We start from the raw sequence: 26,700 nt of genomic DNA on the forward strand, positions 1-26,700 counted from the left end.
TTTCCACTCTTCCACAACATTTTACAAGCAAGCTTTCAAAGTATATATAAGTCTGCGAAGGTTTAAAATCTCGTATTCGGGGGTAATCATGCGTCCATCATTGTAAGATTCATCGCACCCTCTTTCGCGTTTTTTAGAGACAACGAGAAGTAATATATAATTTTTGTCCGGAGATATGAAAATGTTAGATTTTTGTATTCATCCAGAAACGACCGATAAATTTGTTCGATTCATAATCGAAGTAATAGAATCCAATCGAATATTTATGCTTCATTTTGAATTCTAACGATTTTGTAATAAGCAAACATTTAATAATTCATTTTTTCTGTTTTTTCCTTTTTCGTGATAATCATTCCCTCGCGTAATAGATAAATAAAATATCGATTCGATAATATATTTAGGACGATCGATCTTCTAACGCTTCGATATTTTATGATCAGCGAATACTTAGTATATATTACTTCTTTTTTTTTTTTCTTTCGATAAAAATTATTCGTTCACGTTCAAGCAAATAAATAAAAATTTATTTTTGATTATATTTTGAGTACAATCGACTTTCGATATTTCACGATTAACTCTAATACTTAATAATGATTATTTTTTTCTTTTCCATTTTTTCTTTCTTTTTTCTAATAATTATTCGTTCGTATTTATAAATGGGTAAATAAAAATTAAAGTTAATGACATTTTCAGTATGGCTTTAAAATGAACGAATATCCCTTAGTCACTCATCGATATTCGCAAGTAATTAAAGTTTTCTCTCTTTAACGTCGTTTTATTTACTTGCTAATCGACGAGCTAACTTTCAACCTCGTTTTAATACAAGCTTTTCCGTACCTTTTAATGCGGTAATTAATCTTGGATCACTTCGACGTATATCGCGTTTGACCGTCATGCTATCCTTTTACTTCTTGCCTTCGTCTCTTTTGAAAATTGCATTAAGGTTTTGCACGTAATTCGAGCTAGACGGTCTAACGATATGACGGGCACTTTATTGTCCGAAGAATTTCATATCTTCTTCCTTGGTGACACGAGAGAAAAAGAACATTAGATATTATCCGATATATAGACGATATAACTATAATATATATATATATATACAAATAGAATATATTTCTTATATTAAATGTAATAATAAATTGTAGTTATATTACATATAAAGAGCAGACGCAATATTAGTATGATAAATTATTACAGCAATAAAAATAATAAAAGTAATTAAAACAAAATTTTCTTTTCATAAATTTATAATCATGATATATCATAATACTATATAAATCTATATTAGATATAGTACGTAATATTATATACAAATATAATAATAATAATAATCTACTTTGTTTATATGTATTATTTAATGATATTACAAATCGTTTCTTAAAAGAACATTTTTAAAGAATTCTTCCGACATACAACCAATTATTTTGAATTATTACATCTCTTTTTTTTTTTATTATATCTTACTCTGTACTTCTCTCTCTCTCTTTCTTGTTTTTTATTTTTTTGTTATTACATCTTATATTACTTCTTCTCTACTTTCGTATCTTCCACTTTATCTAAGCTCGAATATTCGGAAAACTTTACGATTCTCTCCAAGGACAAAGAAATCTCTGCGACTATATTTTTCTCTTCTTTCTATAATACATGATCCTCGGCTTATAATCTTTCGTGTGAAGAAAAAAAAAGAAAAACAAAACAAAACAAAAAGAATGCTATAGAAAACACGATTGCAGGTTGAAATTTTCTCTGAAAGAAATAAAACAAGAGGAAAGAAAATTCTCGAAATGGATTTATCTCTCGTGTCGTCTGTGCGGATTAAAGAAGGAATATAATACTTAAGTCCTTTTATTTTTCTCTTATTTTGTTCTTTTTCTTTTTTTCGCTTTCGTTTAGTTTTTATATATATGAAAAAAAAACAACTTTGCTTCCCGATTATGAAAGATTAAAACGTATTTTTGTTTTCATGAAATTAGTATGAAACATCAGAGCCAATTCTTTTGTCCTGACGATAAACTAAGTGCAGGATTATATTAAACCGACGAGGAGAGTAACGAGAAACGATATACATACTACAAAGATTTATTTTTTTCTCATTGAATTTCGAAGTATCGTTCTAAAAATTTCAAAAGATCGTTTGGATTGCGAAAAATATTACGATTAAATATCAGATCATGCATTAATTTCAGATCAGTTCGTTCGGATAATCGATATAAAGTTACCTTAATCTATCTGACGTTTCGATCAATCAACAAAAATTACGTTCGATCATATCAGTCAAACAAAATTAATAGAATAAAATGATAAAGCATAATTTCGGCGTAAACATCGAAAACGTTATTTTCATTCACGACTCACGATAAAATATACATAAGCATAGTCCATCGTAAACATGTACTAAATCCTACGATCCTATCTTAGCAAGATCGTAATCTAGGAATAGAAGGACCGATCTAAAATCATCTCTTGATCCTGTATCGTCCAATCACGAAAACATATACTCTTGAATAATGGACGATAGATTGATTTGATTTTACCGTCCTGGTATTCTCTTAATCGTTTAAAATCTATTATTCGTCGATAAAAATGACGATCAAAAATAAGAAATATATCAAACGTTTACAATTTTCTAACCTGCTAGCGTAAACGATGAATATACGTCGTATTAAAAATTCATTCATTTTTATAATGATAATAAAATATTTTGATTACGTCGAAAGTATTACTACTAATGTCGAACTAGAGAGTACTACGGATGATAACGTTGAAGTCGGTCCTGTACCAGTGACAGAACAAATTATGCAGCATAATATAAGTATAGTTGATATACCGGACGTTGACGATGTTACCCCGTCTCCTGAACCAAACTGGGACGCAAAGGAAGTTATAAAGGACGTTGCGTACTTCATTCGAGCTCATAAGTTTCAGGTAGCGTCTCCTATAAGCTATTTCGTTTAAGTCGCTTTTATGGAAAGACGTCACGAAAGGTAAGTACTACAACTTTGCCTTGTATTCAAACCACTCGAAATTGTTAATTAGAGAAGGACTCGTGAAAGTTGAAACGAACTTTCCTCGTAGATACTCGACTACTTTTCTGTACAATTCTTCGTAACGTAAAACATCTTAAGAAAGATTCCCTTTGATATCCATCTAATTCGTTTTGATAAACATCGAAATCGTTCACTCTTAAATATAATATTTCAATATCCCATCTAATTAATGTATCATTATTAATAAAATCTACATCTAACGATATTAAATATCCTCCTGACATTTTTTCACTATAATGCAATATGATGTAATATAATCATTTCTAATTTAATATGATAATTTTATATATATATATATATAATATGCAAAAGAATAGATAAATTAGTTTCATTAACAAGCTAATTCTATAAATTAATCACTGTAAAATATAACTGTTCGAAAACATTCGAACTCGATTTTCCTATAAAATTACTTAAGAAAGATTTCAAAAGAAACAAAAAAAAAAAGAAAAAAGAAATATATTTTTTTGGATTACATCGATCTACTTGGACTTATCTATTTCTGTTCTTTTTCTCTTCCCTTTTTTTTTTTTTTTTTCTTTTGAAGGATTATGATCGACGTTATTACAAGAGCATCGAGGAAGTTCGCAGTCGTTTGTATGAGGAATTTCCAAATCCAACATTGAGATCCGTACACTGGGAGGTACGCAAACACTGCCAAGCGAGCTTTGTCGAGTGTTTGAAATATCTCGGAAGGATCATTAAGCTCACTGGCCTGAGGCGCGAAGACGACACCGTCACGGTCATGAAAGAGCAGAAGTGGAATCTGGCAAACAATACCGAGCAGATTCTCAACGTTCAAAGGGACTGCGTGGAGGCCCAGAGGCAGGACAATCTAACCATGCGTCCCTTTCAAGGCCCAATCGGCAAGTTACGAGAAAATTTTTTCCTACTGAGAGAGTTTTGCCAATTCGCCGTCCTATTCTCATTATTTTCCAAAGGGAATATTACGTATTCCTATTACAATAATACCTAAGAAATTTTTTTTCTAAACAAATGGCAAAAGGAAAATCGAATGTATGTATGTATGTGTGTATGTATGTATGTATGTATGTATGACGTCTTGGTACGAATAATTTGGAATCATTTGTTTCGTGTCATAAATAAAATTCTACTTTAATACCATGAAGAAATTAAAGAAAAAGAAAAAGAGAGAGAAAGAGAAGAAAATTCGATAATAAATTGCGATACTCGTACGAAAGACTTTTATTTATCCTATTCGTCGTTAATTCTAATTGGAAAATCAGTAAGGGATATATTCTTAATGGAGCAGACCTAAAGCGATGGATTAAATGTTTTTCAACGATTATAAAAATATTCTTTTTTTAGACTACTTTTAATGTTTTCTTTCTTTTTTCCTTCTTTTTTTCATGCCTCTAAAAACATTTTGACCCATTACACATGTCACAGTCAAAAGAACAAAACGTTTTTTTTCCTCTCGTCGAGTTCATTCAAATTTTTCCTTCTAACTTCGAATATAAAAAAAAAGAAGAGAAAAAGAAAAAATACGAGAACTCCATTGATTTTTCGTTCCACTTCCCAGAACGCTTTCAATGGCGTACCAGCGTCAGTTATTACATGTGTTGGTACACGATGATGGGTGTTCACGAACTGGCCAACTTTGGTGAATCCTGCGACAATTTTGCCAACTGTCTCGACGAATACGGTCCAAGTAATAAGGATCCAAGGGCCGACGATGCAAAACCTTTCGCTTGCGCTCTCTACAGTTTCTGTCCAGATCACTGTTGCCCCATGAAGCACATCTGGCACATGAGAGATTGTTTCCAGTCGAAGCAGAATCCTTGCTACGCCGTGAACTTTCCAGGTACATTGAGAATCAAACAAGTATTCTTCTTTTTCCTTCAGTTTCTCCTTCTTTTACCTTTTTCTTTCATTAATAATAAACGCGCGTACGAATCAAATCGATTAAATATTAATCATCCAATTCTACCAACCCTTTTGACAATGAAATCGACGAGGAATCTGACGATGTTGCGATTAAAGAAAAAAAGAAAAGAAAGAATGAAAGAGAAAAAAAAAATATCACGTTAATGTCTTTCAATTTCTTCCCATTTTCATTCCATCCTTTTTTTCTAAGATTATCATTAAACGCTGAGATGTAAATTAACGAGAGTTATAATCGCTCACAGATAACTCGATTATCTCTTGAGGAGGATTTAATTTCTTTTTCCGAAGGATAGATTTAGAAAAAAACTAAAAAAAAAAAATAAACAAAAAATAAAAGAATAAAAAAATAATAGAAAGAAAAAAGAAAGGAGAAAGATTATTTTGGTCAGCATTCGAAATGATTAAACCGAGATTTGATTTTTTTACAGGACGCAGGGAGTGCTGGTTGGATCGTGAAAAGAATCGTGATTTTTTTTCCCTTAAAACGAATCAAATCAACGTTAGCTGCGAGTGTCCGGAAACAGGTTACGAGTGGTCTTCGAGATTTGGTCTATGCGTCGACGTAAACGAGTGTACCCGTGGGATTCACAATTGCACGTACGAGGACGGCGAGAGCTGCATTAATCTGCCCGGTCATTTCGACTGCATCTGCCGTTACGGTTACGTGTACAGCTTGAACAAGGGCCATTGCGTTCTGAGCATGACGATCAAAAATGCATTAAGAGTCGAAACGATCGAACCAACTGTCACGAAGAGAAGTTTACTCGATAGGATCGTCGACGTCATTGGTCCACCCTCTTTTTCTAACCCCACTTTGATCATTCCTAAGCTACGATTTAATACAGTCCTTTCTTTATCCCTTACTTTTACGACGTTTCCAACCTTTTTTTATTTTCTCTTCGATTATCCGAGACTATGACCTACAGGATGACTTCTTAATTTTTTAAAAATCGACTTCACTGCTCCTTTCTTTATCTAATCCTTTAAGCTAATCTTTTTCTTCTTTCTTTTTCTTTTTCGTCAGGCCGTAAAACTACAAGCCTAACTGCAGTCCTGAAATATCTCGTAAAATGGTAATTCAAATTAATTAATATTTAAAATCGTCTAAAAAGTTTTCAACGATCTAAAAACTTTTGAACTCTGTATATAGAATACGATCGTGTAACTTTAATATTTACAACTCTAAAGAAATATAACGAAAGTAGTTAAATCGTTCATCGGCGAACGAGATTAAAAACGTAAGTTAAATGTGTAAAAAAAAAAAAATTAGCCATGTAGATAATTGTAATCATTTTTTTTACGTTTTTGTAACCATTTTTCTTCCTCGTCGATATCATTGAATATATTTATTATAGTACAACCTATATGAATAATATTTTTATATTATTACGATATTATTATTCGTTCAAATAATGGAACAAAAAAAATTATTAAAATGTTTCATCTAAAATGTTCATAATCACGATACCCAACCTATTACCTCCTATCCGTAGTTCGAAATTTGTTTTTTTCAAAGTTCCTTTTTTAATACCCTCGATGCCTCTTTGTAACCTATTATTTTTCGAAACAAGGGCAATGTTGAAAAGCAATCTCCATATAGAAAACACATGGTATAGAAAATTTTTGATATGGTAACTAATAAACAAACCATCGCGCGAACCATCGATATAGAGGATGAACATGACTAAGGCGATAGATATATGTATCATATTGTTTTTATAAATAATATAGATGGTGTATTTGTTTACTGCTATAAAAGAGAAAGCTTGCTGATTCATGGAGGGCAAAAAAAACGAAAAGAAACAAAATAAACAAAACAAAAAAAAAAGAAAAAAGATTCAAACGAGCGCATGTTTCGTAATATACGTAATGATGAGTTATAGTACATTTTTTTATAATCGTTATTATTGACCTAAGTCGCTTAGGCAATACCGATTAATAATGCAATCATTTCAAGTGTGCTCAGGTATGTATGTACATATGTATCTACATATGTATGTAACATACGTGAGTTTCGTAATTCGTAATAACAGAAAATTACTATTGAATACAGTACGTTTGCGTGCGTAGGTGTATTTCTAAATAATCTATGTACACTCAAACATATTTCGTGTTATCTTTCTTTTCTTTTTTTTTTTTGAACTCTATTGCATATTCATACGTTTATATCTAACGTATTAGTTAATCTAATCTAATTAGAAAGCATCATATAGGAACTCTCATCAATAAATGCAACACGTTACTTGGATAATTAAAGTTTCTCAATCAACCGAAGCCAACTTGTATAAAGTTTAACGATCGACGTGCCTCGATAGATAATTACATATATTAACGATAACGAATCGCCAAAGAGTTATATCTTAAGTAGACCATAATTAGAAGCATACCTCTCCGGTATCTTTCGGTATTGTAGATACACTACTTAAGTTAGACTTTTCGAAACTCAAGAGTCTTACCGAGTATTAAATCGAGAAGCAGCAACAAGTAGCTCGTCAGTAATACTATAGAAGTATAGAATATCGTTGCGCAATATTCGACGGTCGTTGGTCCTTCAACTTTTTACGGTTTTACACTTTCACTTGGCACGCATAATTTTACCGAGGGACATGTGATATTGCGATAGAAAGACAAAGAAAAAATTAAAACTAACAAAAAAAGCAAAAAAAAAATCAGAAAAAATATATATGTAGAGGGATGCATAATTTGCACATTTTCTTTTTTTGTCTAATTTCACTTTTTCGTATATGTACATTCGCAACATGTAACATTATTAGGTATATATTTATTTTGATTTTTCTTTTCGTTTTGTCTTCTTTACTTTTTCTTTATTTTTCTGTTCTTTTTTTTTCTTCCCTTTTTTTTTATCGTTGTCCTCGCATTACAATTGGGTAAAATCTGATTTAAAATGCATAATTCGAGAAAAAGTATAGTAATAACGAGAGATAATTACCACTTGTTTGTACTACTCTGCTATGTATTACTAGTAAAATTTGCAAAAAGAAATGCAAACAGGTAATTAAAAAGGATTCGTTGTTACAGAAAATGTTCATGTTGTCGACAGCACAAAGCATCTCTACTAAACACACTACTATATTAACTTTTCCTTTCGTTACTCTCTGTATACGTAAATACATACGTACATATATACATACATATATACATACACGCAGGTACTTATGTATACATTTAAAATATACTCGAAAAAGTCGCTAATGGAAATACGCCAAGAGTATGCAATAGAATTTACGATTGCGATGTATCGTTTAAAAATAAAAATAAAAATAAAAAAATTGAAAAAATTTCCTAACCATTAATATTGTTCTATCTTCGTATACTTATATAAAAAGCATGCTAACGATCGTTAGCGCGTTTACATTATGCAAGTAAGGAAATCTTTGTACTTTTTTAAACAGCAAACAAACACCGACTATTTTACCAACGTTCAACCCTTATGTTATGTTAATAAATTTGCATAATAACTTATGCCTATTTCAATCGTTTTCGCTTTAATGTATAAGGAACGCAATCGTCGCTATACGTATATATATATATATATATATGTGTGTATGTATATACGTGTATTTGTTTACAAATACGAACGATATTTTTCATATTTTATATAGAATAAATTTCATAATGATAATCGACTTTAATCTCTCGCTATTTCTATCAAAATTTTTTCAAGTTCAAGATAACGTTGTTTTCTTATGTTATCTGTCCTTTATTTAAATTTATCAGACGTATATCTTGATTAGAAATTTGCATTTAAAGGAACTGATAATTTAATGCGCAAGAAATCTACAATAGGGACAAAGTGATTCGAAGCTGATCTTTATAACTGGAATAAAATCAATGAAATATAAGAAAAGATTACGTCCTTTTATCTGGGACAATTGAAGGGAATAAAACACTAATAAAGATAATAAGTAAGTAACACTAACAAGAAAGTATACTAAAGAGATATGAATCTATAAAAAAAAAGAAAATAACAAAAGAAAAAAAATTAGATAACAGGTACAGAAATAGATTACAAATAGAAAATTTGTTAATGCTCAAGTGGAAAATTAAAGAAAGATGCATAATAGTATGATAATAAAATATCAATAAAAATAATGTCTAACACTAAAGATTCTCTGTATTTAGGGATTAGAAATTAGAATACAATGAACAGAAAATTGATTAATAGCATAATGGAAAATTACAATACTATGCATGACCTCTTTAATAAATTTCTTTCTCTTTCTCTCTTTCTTTCTATTTTAATTCTATTAATTGTTTCCCCCCCTCCCCTCTCTCTCTCTCTCTCTTTCCTTCAGGATATGTAGAGTATCACGTTTTAAAGAAAAACAAGTCTGGAAAAAACTTTCTAACGACTACGATTGTAGATAAAATCACACATAAGCATATGTGTTAGAGAATTCGAAAGTCAGTTACTATACTCGCAAGTCCTCTCAGTCAACGAACATGTCTCTTCGCGAGTGGTACGCAAATCGTGAAATACTGTTAACCGGGGTGACCAGTGAATTGGGCCAAAATCTTCTCGAGAAAATACTTCGTACATTTCCAGACGTCAAAGTTAATCTTATTGTGAGAACGCGAAATAATCTTACCAAGGATGATCGAGTTAAGAAGATTTTCGGATCACCTGGGTACTTTAAAACGGATTCTTTTCGTCAAAAACCCATCGCGCGAAGTTTCGAAGGGAAATTCTAAGAACAAGATTCTCTTTAAAAAAAAAAAAAAAAAAAAGAGAGAGAGAGAAAGAAAGAAAAAGAAAAAGCTAATCCGTAAAAAAAAAAGAAAATGATATTGTATACAAATATCTAAATAAAAATAAAAAATACATTATTTACGTAGATCATACTACGTATCGGTGCTTCTTTATAAAGAATTTTTTTTTTTTTTTTATTTTCATTCGTGCGCGATAAAATCAGCGTGTTAAAAACAAACAAGAAAGAAAAAGAAAAAAACATGCGAAGAAAACGACGAATGTTTTAAAAAATCATAAAAGAAAATTAAAGACATGATACTTAACAAATTCTAGTTTCATTCAATTTCTTTTGACTAATACGATAATATATATATCTTTTTCATTGTTCGTCATACACACACCATGCACACACACATATATATATATATATATAAAATATACATATATACGTTCACGCATATGCATCAACGTATATATCTTATATACACATATACACATCATATATACATATGAACACGTACTGACGTTCGCGATAAGCATAATTCCGGTCGTAAGAAAATAAGTCCTTTCAATATTGATCGTTTATTTGCACGTACGTACGGACGATGATAACGAAAACAATGCAACGAACGGTCGACGTTGAAGTTCCATTGTTTTCCCGTTCTTTCGCATCTTCATACGTTATGGCTTCATTCTTTTTTTCATTCGTCGAGAGCCACATGTATTTTCTCTCTCTCTTTCTCACACATCAATCGATTCGTTTCTCGATATCGAATATGGAAATAAACGTGTAAATATTTGTCTGTACTGTGCTACGTCCAGTCTTCTTTCATCCCTGCTATCCCTCTCTTCTCTTTCTCAACCCTTTCCCCTTTGCAGTTTATCGCCAGCTACCTCCTCCTCCTCCTCCTTCTTCTTCATCACCACCCTCTTATCCATATTCTAAAACATAAAAAAAAGAAAAAGGATTTAATTTTCGTCCTCGTTTATTTTCCACGCCAGGGAGAAAGAAACTCGCGCCATTTTTCATAATTTTTGACAGGGAAAATCGATCTCCAATGTTTCACGAAACGTGCAAACGATCTATCTCTATCGCAATAGAAAAGAAGGAAATTCTCTCGATACGTTGACCAATTTTTTTTTCTCACTTGTTTTTTTTTCCTTTGTTTATTTTCTTTTTCCTCGCTCCGTCCTCTTGACCCCGCCCACACCCCCCTTCTACCCCTTCCCTCTTCCCTCCCATTTGCCCCTTACTTCCTTTACACTGTTTCCAGAGTCACGTCATTGAACGTGCTAGGGAAAAAAGGAGAGAGATAAACGTCCCTAACGCGAGAAGCTGATCGTTCGTTTAGTTCGCTGAACGATGAAAGGAGAAAAAAAAAAGAAAAAGAGAGAAAAAAAAGAAAAAGAGAAGAAAAACAAAAAAGGAAACTTCCAATTCATTTATCCATTTACTCATAAACGATCTCAACGCGATAAAATTGTGACTTTGCACACATATGCACTATGCAATATGTATGCCAATGTGTATTCTTTTATTTTCTTTTTTATTTATTTATTTATTTCTTTTTTTTTTTTTTCGTTTCATTTCTTTCGCCATAAAATTAATTGTCCGTTCAGAATCGAGGATTAATGTTTCCGAAATTTATTAAATTAAATTATAAATTTATGTTACAAATTGTTTACATTATATATATATATTTTTTTTTATCCGAATTGAATTTTTTTTTTTCTTTAATTTGTTTCCTCGCCACATAAAGTTATTAATTAATTCTTCATTTATTCTTCATATATCCGAAGATTAATGTTTCCTAAATTTAAGTTGTACTGTAAAATTTTGCATTACAGCTGTATCATTCTTTTGATCATAATTAAAATTCTTTTGTTTTCGATCTTTTTTCTTCTCGTTGCCATAAAATCATATCCGAAAGATTAATGTGTTTGTTGGATTTAAGTTATATTACAAATTTTACATTATAACTATATATATCACATTTATTTGCCATAATTAAAATTCTTTTTTCCTTTCCACCATATCAGGAGATTAATGTCTTCTAAATTTAATTTATATAGCAACTACGAATTTTACATGGTATAAATTCTTTCCTTTCTCTTTTCTCTTTCTCTCTTTTTTCTTTTTTCTTCTTTTTTTTTCAATTACAAATGATTAAATGATTTTCGCTCGAGTACGAATATATATATATATATATATATATATATATATAAAATAAATTATTGTATACTTATCGTTAGTACGGAAACTATAAACAACCTGACAAGTTATCTCGCATACTAATCGTCCGATAGTTGAATCGTCATTACCATTATCGTTCGAATGACATCAGTGATAAACAACCATCATTTCGTAACAAAAAAAAAAAAAAGAAAACCTTTAGACGTTCACAAATGTGTTGGAAGAATTAATGGAAAGGGGTAGGAGTATATTTGATGCTACTTGAGATCGAAACAGGCACGAAGATCTACACACCCCCTACAAACACACACGCACCCATACATATATATATAAATTAGATTGCTATATTGCGAGTATATGTGTATATGTATATATATATATATATATGTATATGTATATACGTACGTGATCGTTCATCGTAACGAGCCAGGTGGAATCGTGAAACACGTGAAGCGAGACTCACTGCTCTACTAAACACACCCGGAAGCGTTCTCTCTCTTTCTCTCTCTCCCTCCCTCCCTCCCTCCCCCTCTCTCCCATACCCCCTCTCTCTCTCTTTCCCTCTCTTTCTCTCGGTCTCACTAATCTCAGATTTATTTTCATTAACACGTTCACGTTCTCGCACTTTGAGATAATTATGAACTGCTTTCTCGCCTGAATTTCGTCCTTTTCCACGTATTCCTCAGTGCCCTTTTACTTTATTTATTTATTTATTTACTTTCTTTGCTTTTTCTCTTTTTGTTTTCCTTTTTTCATTTTTCTACTTTCATTCGTTTAATTTCTCACATATCTTATAAAATGTTATAAATATACCTACTTCTGCAATTTTATTCAATATAAAAAAATTTCCAAATGCATTTACTATAGTTAATTTAACGTAATACATCTCACAGTTATAAATGATGCATAAAGAGATTTCGGTTTTGATTCGATTAAAATTTATATTAGTACGTTTTATCCATTCGATCTTATTTCATAAGAAACACAAAAATATCAAAGTGCGTACGTCATAATTATGATTATTTCGAAATGAAAAAAAGAAACCGGACGATAATGTGCTTGAAATTAGAGTTAACTGAAATACTTACAATTTGTTTCCAGACAAAAAAAAACAAAAATTATCGCTCTACTAATAACACAATGAAGTAAACTTTAATATAATAACGAATAACATATATAAATGCATATGTAAATATATAAAAGATATTTTTATCTACACGAAACAGATACGAGAGACTACGAGAAGAGGATCCTGATGCTATTTCAAGGGTAACAATTTACGAAGGTAATTTGATTTATGACGATCTTGGGATAACTAACGAAGAGAGGGAAAGAATGAAGAAGAAGGTTAGCATAGTTTTTCATGCTACTGGTCCGCACGACGCGGTATTTCAATTTTCGGAAGAATTGCCAAAATTAGAGACATTAGCAGCTGCATCGACCATCTTTAGGCACAAAGGACGAATCAACGAATGTTTACAAAACGAACATATACCAAATATACCACTCGCACTGATACGCGTAGCCCTTCTTGGGCCACCACTTCAAGAACCAATGCAAGGTCACGTCGAAGAAGTCAAAGGAACAACCGCACTTATGGTTGGTGCTGGATACGTCCTAGGTGATGCTCAAAAATCTGCTGAATTAACACCCATCGATATCGCCAGCAACACGCTGATTGCAGCTGCTTGGGAAAGAGCTCAACGGTAATAAATATTATATTGTCTGTTTTTATCTATATCTTTGATTTCTTTTTTTTTTTCTTTTCTTTTTTGTGAATGAAACAAATTTTTGCAAGAGACTTGTAAATTATTTGCATGTGCGTGCGCGCGTGTATTATTTATACATACATGAAAGAAAAAAGAGAGAGAGAAGATGAAACATTAGGATGATTCATTTATGCTCGTGTTAAACGAATTCTTTCTATGTATGAGTTTTTTATTTCCTTCTATTTAATTTTTTCCCATCCCAAAAAAAATTATATTACACTAGTAACTGTAGAATCATAAAGTGTATAATATTATATAATACATATAACTTGTGAATGAGATAAAAAATGTCCAGAATGTAACATCTTTTGTATTATTAAATTCACAAGATATATATATATATATTTATACACATGCATGCAATTGAGAGTTAATTTATTCAAATATCACGTGTTGAAAAGTCGCCTCAGATTTTTTGTTCCTTTGTTTTCTTTCTTTAAATTTGTCTATAAAAATTAATAAAATTACAATAAAGTTAATAAATTTCATATAATTTCAATGCAAAAACATGTGTTGTTTTACAATTACGATAATTATGGTTGTTTTTTTCTTTTCCTCTTCCCGAATATTTAACATTATTATTCTAAATAAGAATTCATTGATATAAAAAGAAAAAAAGGAACGAATAAAAAGAAAAAAAAAGAAAAAAGAAATCGTATTTAGGAGGAAAAAAAAAATATTCGGATCGGAAATAATCGAAAGGAACCCTTTATATACGTTTCCGATTATAAACGTTTAATTTCGCGAAATGATGTTCCCCTCGAGTTAAACCCGAGTAAAGGCATCGAAGGGAGCGAATTGCGGCGTTATTTAAATCATCATTTTCCAGATATTAATTAAATGCTTCTCGCCGAGCTAACCACCACTATCGCATTAACGATTTTACACGTACACTTACACATACATATACATACATACATACATACATACATACATACATACATACATACATACATACATACATGTACATATATGTATGTATGTATATTTGTCGAGAGATAGACTGTAGAAATGGCTAACAGCAGGAGCGTTTTTCAACGTAATTTATCGAAAATCGAACAAACATGGAATTCCGTTGAAACGACATGAACCTACTACCCTTTAAGCTTTTATTTAAGTCGTCGTAGAAACGAACGAACGAACGAACGAACGAACGAACGAACGAGCGAGCGAGGACGACGGCAGCAATCGAAAAGAAACGAAGTAGAGACGAAGGCTGAGCCAGAGTTTTACTGGCTCTCAGGACTAAAAACCTTACGTTTGCTAGCAATTTCAACCTGTAGGTCTTGTACATACCATCTCTCTCTCTCTCTCTCTCTCTCTCTCTCTCTCTCTCTCTCTCTCTCTGTGTGTCTCTCTATCTTTCTCTTTCTCTCTCGTTCTCTCTCTCTCTAAAGTATTTCCGAGCGACTGAACCTCGCATAAGCTGATTGCATTCGACCTCTAAAAGAGATATCTCTAGAACCCTATATGTACTTAGGTATTTCCTTTTAAAGCCGTATGAGACTAACGTTACTAGACGACGACGAAGGAACGGAAACTAATCGCACGAACGAAAAATTCCCGAGTAACCGATATCATCCCTCACCCAAAATAGAAAGAGAGAGGGAGAAGAGAACTTTGCTATTTCTATCCTGCGAAAAGCCATTTAACGCGTCAGCTTTTTGTCGAACGTTTTTACGAATTTAAAAGAAGGAAAAAAGATAGAGAGGAATGTTAAAAAAAAAAAGAAAGAAAAGCGCACAAAAAAAAAGCAAAATAAAAAAAAATTGAAAAAGGGATAGAGACAAAAAAGTCGATACGTGTAGCTACTATCGTGATTTTTTTCTTCGATCAATTTAATCAACGAGTTTCGATTATTCGCACGAAATTTCACGAAAATAGCTTCGAAGAGGGATAAATAATCGTGATAATAAATATTTTTGATAATAATCCATTCATCTGATCTAATCTAATAATAATAATAATAATATTAATGCAATATCATCTTAATAATTTGTTAATCAGATTATCTCAGCCGATGATTATTAAATATTCCATTAAAATTAATTCTCAAATACCTATATTGGTAAATATCTAGTTACTTGTAATGAATCTTTTTATATAATTTTTTTTTTTTTCTAGACCAAAAGACGTCGGTGCTGTTGTGTACAATACTGCGACGATCGGTTGCACATGGGGTGACCTTATTGAGAAAGGTCAATGGGCTACTAAAAAGTTTCCATACCCGACGTTTGGAATTCGTGGAATAACAACTATCGCATGGCTACATTGGACAGTAGTACTTTTTCTTGAATGGTTACCATCGATTTTGTGCGACACGATTGTCGGACTATGTAACGGAAAGCAAAGGTACGAAAGTATATATGTGTGTAACGTAATCGCGATGTTTTTAACTATATCGTTCGCCAGCCTTCGGACTCCTTTGAAGCTCACTCGTGGAGAAAGCTTTTGATATGCACCTGTTCGAGCGTTTGATGTACCACTAAAATGAGAAGGAGAGAGAGAGAGGGAGGGAGAGAGAGAGAGAAAATAAAAAAAAAGTATTTAAATGCTTTTCCTCCCTTCATCTTTTTTAATATCAGAATATATAGTATATCACTTTTAATCGATCTAATTTTATTAATATCAATAACAAGATTTCATGAAAAATTTTGTTTTTAATTTTGATCCATCGTATATACGTAAGTAACACAGCAGCATGCGTTTTATGTATTAAAGAAAAAAAAAAACTAAAAAAAAAGAGAGAGAGAGAGAGAAAAGATAGAATTTAAACGTTGCTTTCTTCTTATTGTATACAATATACATGTTAACATACAGAGTGTCCTATTGGAATCGATCAAATTTGAATTGATTTAATTAATGATACTGTCAGAATATATCAATTATACAGGATGTTGCGGAATAATTATTTTTTACTTTTCAAATACGATCGAGCCCATGTAATTAAACACTTCTTCGTAATAAAGTAGTTTTCAAATCGAAATAATACGACGAAAGTAAAAACTTTTAATTGACTTTATTATCGATAATGGTACAACATATTTCGAGTTAAATCTTTGAAATTATTCAAATGAAATAACATTTTCGAAATCATTAAATTGAAACCACTGGACGTTTCTCAGATATGATTACAATGGATTTTTCTATCTGGTATCATGTTAAATCAATCGTTTATGAGACGTACGTATAATCAATAGTAAAATTATTCTTGTTTTCGATGATATTCGTAAATCTTTCGCAAATATATATTTCAAACAATTCGTCCTTCAATCATGCTTCATTAATTTGTAATCATTTAGAATTGAACAAAAAGAATTGCATTCGATTACATTCACTTAATAATTCTTTCAAGTACAACTACTTTCTTTCGTAGGGAAAAATATTTAATTACATGCAATTTATCAATTATTCTGCAAATTAAAAATAGTTACTCCGAAACATAGACCGTAAATGTATATCTATTACGGTACTTTGAATATTCTCCGACATTTTCGAAAAGGTCAAAGTTGAAAATTTCGTTATTTCCACGATTTCGCGATTAAAGCAGAGCCACGAACAATCTTCTCTGAACGATCCAATATCCTTGACATTATTCTCGAGGGTAAAATTTTCCAACAAACGCAAGTATCTTAAGATGATTAAGGTGGATTTTCAATCGACAGAAAAATTTACCAAACACCTCTCTCTCTCTCTCTCTCTCTCTCTCTCTCTCTCTCTTTTTCTTAATAAAAATATAATGTTTACATATAATGAAGTAATAAAAAAACAAAACAAAAATAATCAGAATTTCGTTAACACGGATTGTTCGATATAAAATATTGGATAGATAAGATTACTAAGAAAAAGAAATAATAATACAAAATTATTCATGAGTATTGAAAATTAGGCATTGGCGTATAAAAAATATTTTTAAAACTTACGAATAACTATACCTATAACAATGCCGACTAGTACATACGAAATGGGAAGCAAGGAAAAAGAAATATCGAAGCGGAAGAAGGGAACTCGTTTCTCGATGGAAAAGAACTACCTATTTCACTCTCATTCTCCCTCTCTCTCTCTTTCTCTTGGTTGCTCATAAAGCTGGTGTTGCCGCAACGAGAAAAGTTTTTCAAAAAAATCTCTTTTGAGGGTAGACAAAAAAAAACAACTCGAATTTTCATCGTCGCACAGACACACCCACACGCACGTACGCACATACATCCACACACGCGAGCATATACACACAAACAAATATTCTCTTCTTCTCGAAAACTCGTATTTTCGTTTTCGCTCGTCTATCGAAGAAGAGTGGAAGGATATCGGATAAGAAATGCCGTTCAATGAGACGCCTCTCAGTATGGACGAGAAGGACCATTCGCGAAATAGAATCCCTTAAGAGGAAACGGAAAAATGTAGAAAAATTTTCTCTTAAGAGGGAAGAATAGGAGAGTTCGGTAGCGTTGAAATTTTTTCGAGTGAGTCCGTTACGATATAGAGTAGAACAGAATAGAATAGAAGAGAAGAGAAGAGAAGAGAACAGAACAGAACAGAATAGAATAGAATGAAACTCGTAGAAAAGAGAAATTCGTAGGGAAGTCACGGTACTACTACCTTCGGACAAGTATACGCGTGATGTAATAAGCGAAATGAGCTACTAACCGCTCTGATAATGGATGTAACCGAGAAAGTGCAACACCGAGAGAGAGCCGCCGAGAGCCAATGGATGGATGCGGCAAAACGGCTTTCTAACTTTCGCGTGTACTCCTGTATACAGGATCGATCGATAATAGCGAGTAGTATAGGAGAGAGAGAAACGGAGAGAGAGAAAGAGAGAGGGAGAGAAACAGAGAGAAGGAAAGGTGGGGGAGAGAGAGAGAGAGAGAGAGAGAAGAGAGATAAGGACAGATAGGTATAGATAGATAGATAAACTTGTTTTATTGTATCAGATCTTGAAAACTTTTCTAAAGACGGAAATATACGACGTCAACAATAAGATTAGCTTCGACAACGACAACAACAATAATATCAGTTATAACAATAATAGTAATAATAATAATCCATTTTTGAGAAGAGACTTAATATAGATATAAAAATATCCCCATTATAATCGCTTATCGGATTAATAGAAAATTCATTAGAAATGATATGACACAAACAATGGATTGTTATTAATATATTATATTGTTCTTAATATATTATGATAAAAATTCTATTGATATAGAATTTTATTCTTTTATTCGTAGGATTGTGAAAGAACACGAGAAAATACGTAGAGCCTTGAAATCCGTCGAGTCGATCGCATGGAGGTCCTGGTCAGCCGAGAGAAATCGCATATATGTTTTGCACCAACGTCTCAGCACTGAGGACCAACAAACGTTTCCACTTATCGTCAATGCCGACATTGAGAATTACATCCTTTCTACAGCAGCCTCGACGAGAAAACATTGCGTCGACGAAAGCATTCTTTCTCTCGTTCGAAATATTCGACTTTCCTTTATCATTTTCTTTACACTTTTCTTTTCTTATATCTTCATTTACGTAAATTTTTTACTAGACCATTAGACATTCTACTTTTTTTTTCTTTTTTTTTTTTTCTAATTAGATATCCATCGAAAAATCTGTAAATTAATGTCATTGTAAAGAAGAAGATAAAAAAAAAGTTGCAGAATTATTCGATACGATCTTAAAAATTTCATTAATAACAACGCAACGAAGAACAAAGCACTTGCCCTCTCATATATTCATTACAAAGAAAATATTTATTTAGATTAACAAAAGAGAACCTTACTTTCTAACATTTAATACCTATCTGTTTGTTCTTAACGACGAGAAAAAAACCAAGAAAAAAATTAAATAAAAGACTTCGAAAAAACTTATACTCGGCCATTTATTTTCATCCGCGTCGCCACGCAGTTTCATTTCCTTTTACCAAATCCAACTTGGCTTCGCCTTCTTTGAAATTTTTCTACGATACGTGTTTCTTCTTTGGCGAAATGCCACATACTCTCTCTCTCTCTCTCTCTCTCTCTATATATATATATATATATATATATATATATATATATATATCTCACATATATATAGAAAGGAACATGCATGCATATATAACAATGTACAAGAGGAAGAGGAACATAATTATTATCAAGGATTCTGAAGGAACTCCCGAAGCTCCCGACCACCACTTTACATACGAAATTCCATCCGAAATGGTAAATTAATTGCTTCGGCAAGCGTTCCTTGTCCTCGACAAAGCTACGACCTGTACGGCCTTAGTAAGCTAGAAACGTTCAATGTCTAGGATCAAGTGGTGTAACATCGCGAATAGCTGCGAATTGTCTCGTTTTATCTCCCCCTTCTCTCGCCAACCCCTCACCACCCACCGTTCCATCCACTTCCTCTTTCCATCCTCCTTTAATTAACGACAGTGCTTTATAAGACTCTTTCGAGGCTGGACAGTTTCGACTTTAAACGGTTAATCACTTTCAGTCTCGAGAAACAGAAAATAGGCCAGTGTGTTAATATGATTAAACGACGACGTTTATAGATGTAATTATTGATGGTTTTTAATCGAAGGAGGATGAAAGAAAAAAAGAAAGAAAGAACAAAAAAATGGACACCGAATTACTGCCTTATATTAATAGAATTATTATTTTTATAAATTTATCTTTTATTTTATGCTCGTTCGATATCGAAAATATCATCGTTCTTTCGTAGAATAAAATTTGTTTTTACAAATATTTTTCAATTATCCTTTTTTTATTGCTTCTTTTTTTCTTTCTTTTTTTTTTGTATTCCTTAATTCAATGATCAATAAGGATGAACCAGCGTAAAGTTTTGGAATATTACGTTGTTACAATCCCATTGAAAAAGTTTGTAAAATCCCATGAGAGTCATCTTAGTTGCTAACAACATGGTCTAACGTTAAGTCTAAGCAGCTTTCGCGAAACAAGCCGCGTATGATTGGAACGCGTCGCCGCTAATCTACGACGGTTTGCCTTGCTTAGCTAAAGCTTTTTAGCAAGCTCTTCTTCTTTCGTTATCCCGTCGTAGCGCGAAACCACTGAAGACCAACTAGTACCGAGAAGAAAGAAAAGAAAAAAGAAAGAGAGAGAGAAAGAGAGAGAAAGAGTAAGAGAGAGAGAGAGAGAGAAGAGTGAAAAAGAGAGACTCGAGTAGCTTGAAAACCTGTACGGCACCTTAATTGCAAATCCTTCTTTACGACGACACTCCGACCACATTCGGTTGCTCACGTCTCTAACGAGTAGCTCGCTTTTGAAAAAGCTTCAAAAGCTTTCACCTTCTCTCTCTCTCTCTCTCTCTCTCTCTCTCTCTCTCTCTGTTTCTTTTTTTGGAGCAAATGATGAATGCTTTTCTACGTTTGACTAATGTAAGTATAAATAGATAAAAACATCGAATGTAATTGAAGTGTATTTATAAAATTAAATATCTAACGAATACGACAAGTACTTTTATAGAATATTTTAAATTATGCCGTATTAATAAATGATAAATCAAAGAAATAGAGAGATTGATAACGAGCAAATTTATGAATCGCCAAAAAGATTTTCTTCGATCCGCTATGTGAAAGATTATTAAAATTAATAAATAATTGTTAAATGTGTATGATAAATAAAAATTGATTTTTATGGGAGTGATATTACCGACAGTGAATATCAAAGGAAACAGACGATTCTATCACGAGAGGTTGATAATAAAAAATTGACTATTTTATCGATTGTCGATAACATGAAAACTTCTTACTAGAACCAAGTAAAACAGATCGTTGGTAATAAATATGGTATTGTAGATTTCTTTTTTATCTAGTGATAATTTTCTAACGTGAACATAATGAAATTGAAAATAAAGTCATAAATATATTACTTTTCAAATGTGATCAGTAAACCTAATAGAAATATTTTACATTAGTTTAGATCAATAAACATATGGGTTTAATAAAGAATATCGATTAAAATTGTAAAATCGCAATGCATAACTGTTTCAATAAATGTGCATAATATATGTAGAGGGATACGTGTCGCACGTATGCATCAACCTAAAGTGAGTGTGAGAAACATACGTTCGAATAGGTTTAATATTTAATACGGAAGTTAAATATCAAAACATATTGGATCTGTAGAATATATGTCATTGTAGAATTAATTTCACACGCTTCACCATCGATCTTAAAATTGTGTCAACAAACGACTGCAAGTTAAAAAAAAAATAATATTAAGGTGAAAAATTCTTTTAAATGTAAACATTAGTTTTTCATAAACATTCAGCTGGTTTTAATTTTGTATTACTTACAGTGCATAGAACCATTTAGTCTATTGTATACCATACTCTATTCAAATATACAATTGATCATAATTTCTCATGCTTTCACTTTAGGTTATTAATTATATCCAATAGAACTTTTATAAAATATTTCTAAGAAATTGTAGTACAAGTGCAAGTTCAATGAAATATTGATCCCTTTCAGATGTCATTAACAGTTCAACAAATCATATTGGATGCTAAGAAATTAGTAATAAGAATATCAGATCATGAAAATGCTGCGGATAATTTAATAAGCGACATGGAATCTGTACATAGTCAAATTGATAATATGAAACAGGTAATGACTGTTTTAGTAATTATCATGCATTTTTATAAATTAATAATGTAATGCGACGTTTTTATCGCTTGCTTTTATACTTGCAGTATCAAGAAGCGGTTGACATTTTAAACACAGAAGCAAAACAAACACCACACGTGCAGCTTATTACCGGCATCCAACGTGAAAATAGACATTTACTTGAAATTCATGCTGAAAATAAAGAGTTAAGAAATGCTTTAGAAGATCATCAAAATGCGCTTGAATTAATAATGTCCAAATATAGGCAACAAATAGCTTCTCTGATGCGTCTGAGTAAAACAGATTCTTCATCTTTGCATAATACAAAATATGCTAACGTAAGTAGAAGAAAATGCAATTGTTTTCATATTTTCCATATTTTTTGCAACAAGAATACATATTTATTCTCAATGTAGATAATTACAAGGCAAGCAGAAAAAATTAACGAAATGGCAGCTGTAATGAAAACAGCAGCATCTTTAGACGAAGAAAAAGAATGCAAAGAAATGGAAGCATTTCATTGCTTGAAGAAAGAGAACGACGGTTTACGGGAAGTCCTTAATATTGCTAACAAATTTGGTTCTTTGAGTAAAGACATTTCGGTTGAAAATAAGACAATACAAACGGATCCGTTATAACTTATAAATTTTAGATTTTTTGTAAACAGATTGCACAGTATTCTCATTTTATACTACAAATTACAACCATATAGCATAAATACAGTATATATAATTCAGGTGGCAAAAGCAATAGAAAACTATATGTACAAAAGTTAGTTTCTATATCTTCTTTGTTATAAAAAAAAATAATAATAATAATATATAAGATTTGTTAATGATGATAATAACATATTTTTCGGGATCAGAAATACAAACTTCCTTATAAAGCAGTAGCGAATTCAAGAAAGGAACGAACGAAAGCATTTATACGAACAAAGAGGCTCAAAATATTCACTATTTTCTCAAATATAAATCAACCGCATCCCATCGTCGCTGCAACAAAGATAAATGATCTTTAATCTTGAGAAACGTACCTAATTTGTTTTTATATACATATATATCCCAATAGAATAATTTTCGATTGAAATAATTTCTTCGATACGTATTCGAATAATGTATAAATCGAATAAAAATAAGCTGTATTTATAATAGCACGTGTGTAGTAAACATCTTGTGTAAGAACTTTCGATATAATTATTTAATACTCCGTAAAAGAGTGATTACGTTGTCGTGTATGGTAGGAATGTAAAAACTGTATAAAATTATGTTCTCTCGAATTCTTACATTGTATTATCCGTTATCAAAAACCCTAAACCTTAACTAAGGTCAATCCACATCTTGCCACGCCCAGAGCGTCTACGTTTGAATGCTCTCGTATGAGAATACCCATAAGAGCATTGAGTATTATTAACTATATCACCTGTAACGGTATATCGAAGGAAATAAACTCATTAAGAATATTTCTTACTTATACTATAGTTTAGCACACGAAAAGGAAATGAGACCTTAGAAAAGGGAAAGCAATTTAGTTAGCAATTAGAAAGTAAGCAAATAGAGAGAAAGTTATATTTCTAGCAGAACAATTCTTTCAGAAAATAGGACATGGAAATAGTACCGTTTGTAAGTTGTTCGTCGAAAATTATCATATACGCAAACGGGAACAAAATTTTCCTAAGAAAAAAAGGAAAACTGAATAAATAAATAAACAAAAAAGAAAAACGATTACAAAAAAGAAAGAACAAAGAAAAAAGAAAAGAAGATAACTCGTCGTTCTGAGAAAAAAAAAAATGTTGGAAAGAGTGAAAACTTCTTTAGCAATTTACTAAGAAAATGTATTTAGAAGAACAGATTTAAGGAATATATGAGAAACATTAGACGATCCCCTAACTGCAGAAGGACTAGAAGTTTGTGTAGATCGAGTCGAGCTAGGTCGTTACCCACACAATTTTCTATGTGAGAATACACGTTCGACATATACATGTGTATATATGTATATACACACGTACGTATATGTGACTAGGGAAAGAAAGAAAGAGAGAGAAAAAAAACCCTCGGAAAGATTTGAACACGACCTCGAGGCCCGGACTCCGGCCTCGACGGTGCACAATTTAGCCGTCTATGCGTGCGCTGTTCTAGGCAACGTTGGATAGCCCTACTCTTCAAGGTCGTCCTCCCTCTGTCCCTTAGCCCTTAGCCCCGTTTTATGTTCCCTTCGATGAACGCAAAGGGGTTTTTATAATAGCGTGTCCTTGGAATCGACAATGCCTCAAGCGTTTCCTGCATGGCACCTGTTATTCTTACTTGGCCTTTACCGTGCCGTTTAGTCTCTTTCATTTAACCTCTTCCTCTTATTATCATTCTTTTTTTCCTTCTCATTCTTATTCTTTGTAAATTTCGCACCTACTTAAACAATCGTTTCATGAAAGAAAAAAGAAAACGAAAGATATAAAGTTCAATGACACGTTCGAGAACCTCTTTCTCCTTTCGTGATTAATAATAGCATTAGAATATGACGAAACCTAACCTATAAAATCTATTTCGTTGTATGCAATTAGTTTGCTGAGGAATTTCTTAATTTGTTCTTCTTGTTTTTTTATTATTATTATTATTATTATTATTATTATTATTATTGTTATTGTTATACTTTTTTTTTAGTTTTTAATCGAGAAGAATACAAAAAAAGAAAGAAAGAAAAAGAAAATTTATCGTTTAGGATAAGCTGTAAGCTCAACATACATATCGCAGTTATCGAATAACGGGAGAATTCTAATTGGATGCGTTCGGCAGGCCGGGTACAAGAGGCGAGGGAGTGACGGAGAGAGACGACGGTTCGTTGGCCGAAAAAGTCGTTGAACGAGAACACTCGGGCCCGGTGCATCGACCACCAAAGTTGTGTCGAAGAGCACGGGGTCTGCGAAGTACAAAACTATAACCTCCATATTTTTATACCATGCGTGCTCTGCTCCTACGGAAGCGATAAGAGAAGTCCATTGAAATCTTTGATATATATCTTGAAAAAGAAAATATTTTCATTTTTTTCTTTCTTTTTTATTCCCTTTTTTCTTTTTTTAATATTCTCTTCCTCTTCCTAAACGATCGTGCGATTGGCAAAAGTAACCTCATTTTTTTTATCTCTTTCTTTCTTTACCTTTTTCATCGAACGCAAAATATTTTAACATTGATGATAAACGTAACGAAGAATAAGAATTAATTTCTGAATTGGAAATTACAAATTGGAATCCTTTTTCTCTTCTTTTTTCTCTTTATTTGTAAACGATTATCGGAAACCATCGGAAGAGGAAATATATATGTATGTATTTATATATTCGTTTTCTTCAAGAAAAAAACATGGCTGCGATGAAAGAAAAAAAGAAAATGACGATCGTATGTGTAGTCGCATGCATGGCATGCATATCCACATGATAAAGCCGGGGAACGAGGCTCGCTCTCCCTCTCTCTCTCTCTCTTTCTCTTTCTCTCTCTTTCTTTTTGTCTGTCTCTGTCTGTTTCTGTCTCTTTTCGTTCGTGTGATGCAGTTTTAGAAAATCATGCATACATGTGGCAACATCGCGTCATGGACTGGCATTCCACGTGATCAGGACCGGTTTGCGGGTTGCCGACCCACTAACAGTCGTCTAATGCAGATAAACCAATGCCTTATAAGTAGGCTACGCATCGCTTATTTTTTATTGCGACTTAGGAAGCAGTTCCTTTTCTCTCTCTCTCTCTCTCTCTCTCTTTCTTTCTGTTTCTTTTTCTTTCTCTTTTCCCTCCCTCTTTCTCTCTCTTCGAGCAACACCACGACCCTTCATCGTCTTCGTAGTTCAGAAAATGAAAAAAAAGAAAAAGATAAACAGAAAATAAAATAATATAAAATAAAATAAAATAAAAAAAAAAGAAAAAATCATGGTCGAATTAATGATACAAACGTATTTCTATCTCGTTAAAGATCTTTACGAAAATGTTAATTAATTCTATTTTTTAGCATATTCAAGCTATAAATTTCAAATACATAAATAAAGATACAAATTATTTCTATCCGTTCTATTATATAACGTGAAGCAGGTGTACAGATGTGTGCGTGTGTGTGTGTGCGTGCGTGCGTACAACTACCACGTACGAATAAGTTGCACAACAAATTAATGGAACCGAACAACAACGAAATACAGATAGAGAAATATCCCAAGACATCATTGGACCTTTTCAAGCTTTAAAAAGCTTTAAAGTGTGCATACATAATAATTACACTTGGCAATAGACATAGACCAGACAAGGGACGGTATCCACCGAGCTAAAGATCTTTTCCTATTGTTCGAACAACAATATATCAGCAGGTAGATGATCATCGATCGGGTCTCGGTACGGTCAATGTCCTTGTGAAATCACAAAAGGCACCACGATTTTCCCTCTTATGTGGCATAGATCCTACGCAGGTACTGCTATGTATATATATATGTGTGTGTATATATA

The 26,700-nt window shown here is 32.1% G+C and overlaps 3 protein-coding genes and 1 long non-coding RNA gene across 6 annotated transcripts in view; 3 read left to right on the top strand and 1 right to left on the bottom strand.

Annotated features, from left to right (window-relative positions):
- The first annotated feature begins 2,685 nt into the window (after window positions 1-2,685).
- On the top strand, window positions 2,686-6,164 carry LOC127067099 (uncharacterized). Its single transcript, XM_051001628.1, has 5 exons — window positions 2,686-2,925; window positions 3,595-3,913; window positions 4,591-4,872; window positions 5,384-5,743; window positions 6,106-6,164. Exons 1-5 carry the CDS (start codon window positions 2,686-2,688, stop codon window positions 6,162-6,164), a joined length of 1,260 nt encoding a protein of 419 aa, XP_050857585.1.
- Window positions 6,165-7,689: 1,525 nt separating this feature from the next.
- LOC127066909 (uncharacterized) overlaps window positions 7,690-26,700 on the bottom strand; it is a 37,338-nt gene continuing 18,327 nt past the window's right edge. The window contains exon 2 of the long non-coding RNA XR_007782521.1: window positions 7,690-10,608. This is a non-coding gene — a long non-coding RNA (uncharacterized LOC127066909). The remainder of the gene's footprint in view (window positions 10,609-26,700) is intronic.
- LOC127066888 (putative fatty acyl-CoA reductase CG5065) lies at window positions 9,420-19,398 on the top strand. The gene is made up of 4 exons (XM_051001141.1): window positions 9,420-9,604; window positions 13,087-13,566; window positions 15,754-15,981; window positions 18,858-19,398. Exons 1-4 carry the CDS (start codon window positions 9,420-9,422, stop codon window positions 19,174-19,176), a joined length of 1,212 nt encoding a protein of 403 aa, XP_050857098.1. The 3' UTR covers window positions 19,177-19,398.
- On the top strand, window positions 21,471-23,690 carry LOC127066901 (FGFR1 oncogene partner 2 homolog). Of its 3 annotated transcripts, XR_007782519.1 has the most exons (5): window positions 21,471-21,672; window positions 22,097-22,231; window positions 22,318-22,569; window positions 22,648-23,002; window positions 23,097-23,690. XR_007782519.1 is itself a non-coding variant. In XM_051001163.1 (4 exons), the coding sequence occupies exons 1-4, from the start codon at window positions 21,658-21,660 to the stop codon at window positions 22,867-22,869; spliced, it is 624 nt and encodes a 207-aa protein (XP_050857120.1). In that variant the 5' UTR covers window positions 21,471-21,657; the 3' UTR covers window positions 22,870-23,690. The 3 variants fall into 3 exon arrangements, 2 of the variants coding, with proteins under 2 accessions (XP_050857120.1, XP_050857121.1); XM_051001163.1 differs by having other exon boundaries at window positions 22,648-23,690; XM_051001164.1 differs by lacking the exon at window positions 21,471-21,672 and adding an exon at window positions 21,679-21,848 and having other exon boundaries at window positions 22,648-23,690.

The sequence above is a fragment of the Vespula vulgaris genome, chromosome 10, assembly GCF_905475345.1.
Source record: "Vespula vulgaris chromosome 10, iyVesVulg1.1, whole genome shotgun sequence".
NCBI lineage: Eukaryota > Metazoa > Arthropoda > Insecta > Hymenoptera > Vespidae > Vespula > Vespula vulgaris.

Excerpts from the sequence above, each read along its gene's own strand:
- LOC127066888 (XM_051001141.1), top strand. The coding sequence starts at position 9,420 with ATGTCTCTTCGCGAGTGGTACGCAAATCGTGAAATACTGTTAACCGGG. Across the intron at positions 9,605-13,086 it reads AAGATTTTCGGATCACCTGG|ATACGAGAGACTACGAGAAG; the intron begins GTACTTTAAAAC and ends TACACGAAACAG. Across the intron at positions 13,567-15,753 it reads GCTTGGGAAAGAGCTCAACG|ACCAAAAGACGTCGGTGCTG; the intron begins GTAATAAATATT and ends TTTTTTTTCTAG.
- LOC127067099 (XM_051001628.1), top strand. The coding sequence starts at position 2,686 with ATGATAATAAAATATTTTGATTACGTCGAAAGTATTACTACTAATGTC. Across the intron at positions 2,926-3,594 it reads TTCGAGCTCATAAGTTTCAG|GATTATGATCGACGTTATTA; the intron begins GTAGCGTCTCCT and ends TTTCTTTTGAAG. Across the intron at positions 4,873-5,383 it reads CTACGCCGTGAACTTTCCAG|GACGCAGGGAGTGCTGGTTG; the intron begins GTACATTGAGAA and ends ATTTTTTTACAG.
- LOC127066901 (XM_051001163.1), top strand. Across the intron at positions 22,232-22,317 it reads AAATTGATAATATGAAACAG|TATCAAGAAGCGGTTGACAT; the intron begins GTAATGACTGTT and ends TTATACTTGCAG. Across the intron at positions 22,570-22,647 it reads ATAATACAAAATATGCTAAC|ATAATTACAAGGCAAGCAGA; the intron begins GTAAGTAGAAGA and ends TTCTCAATGTAG.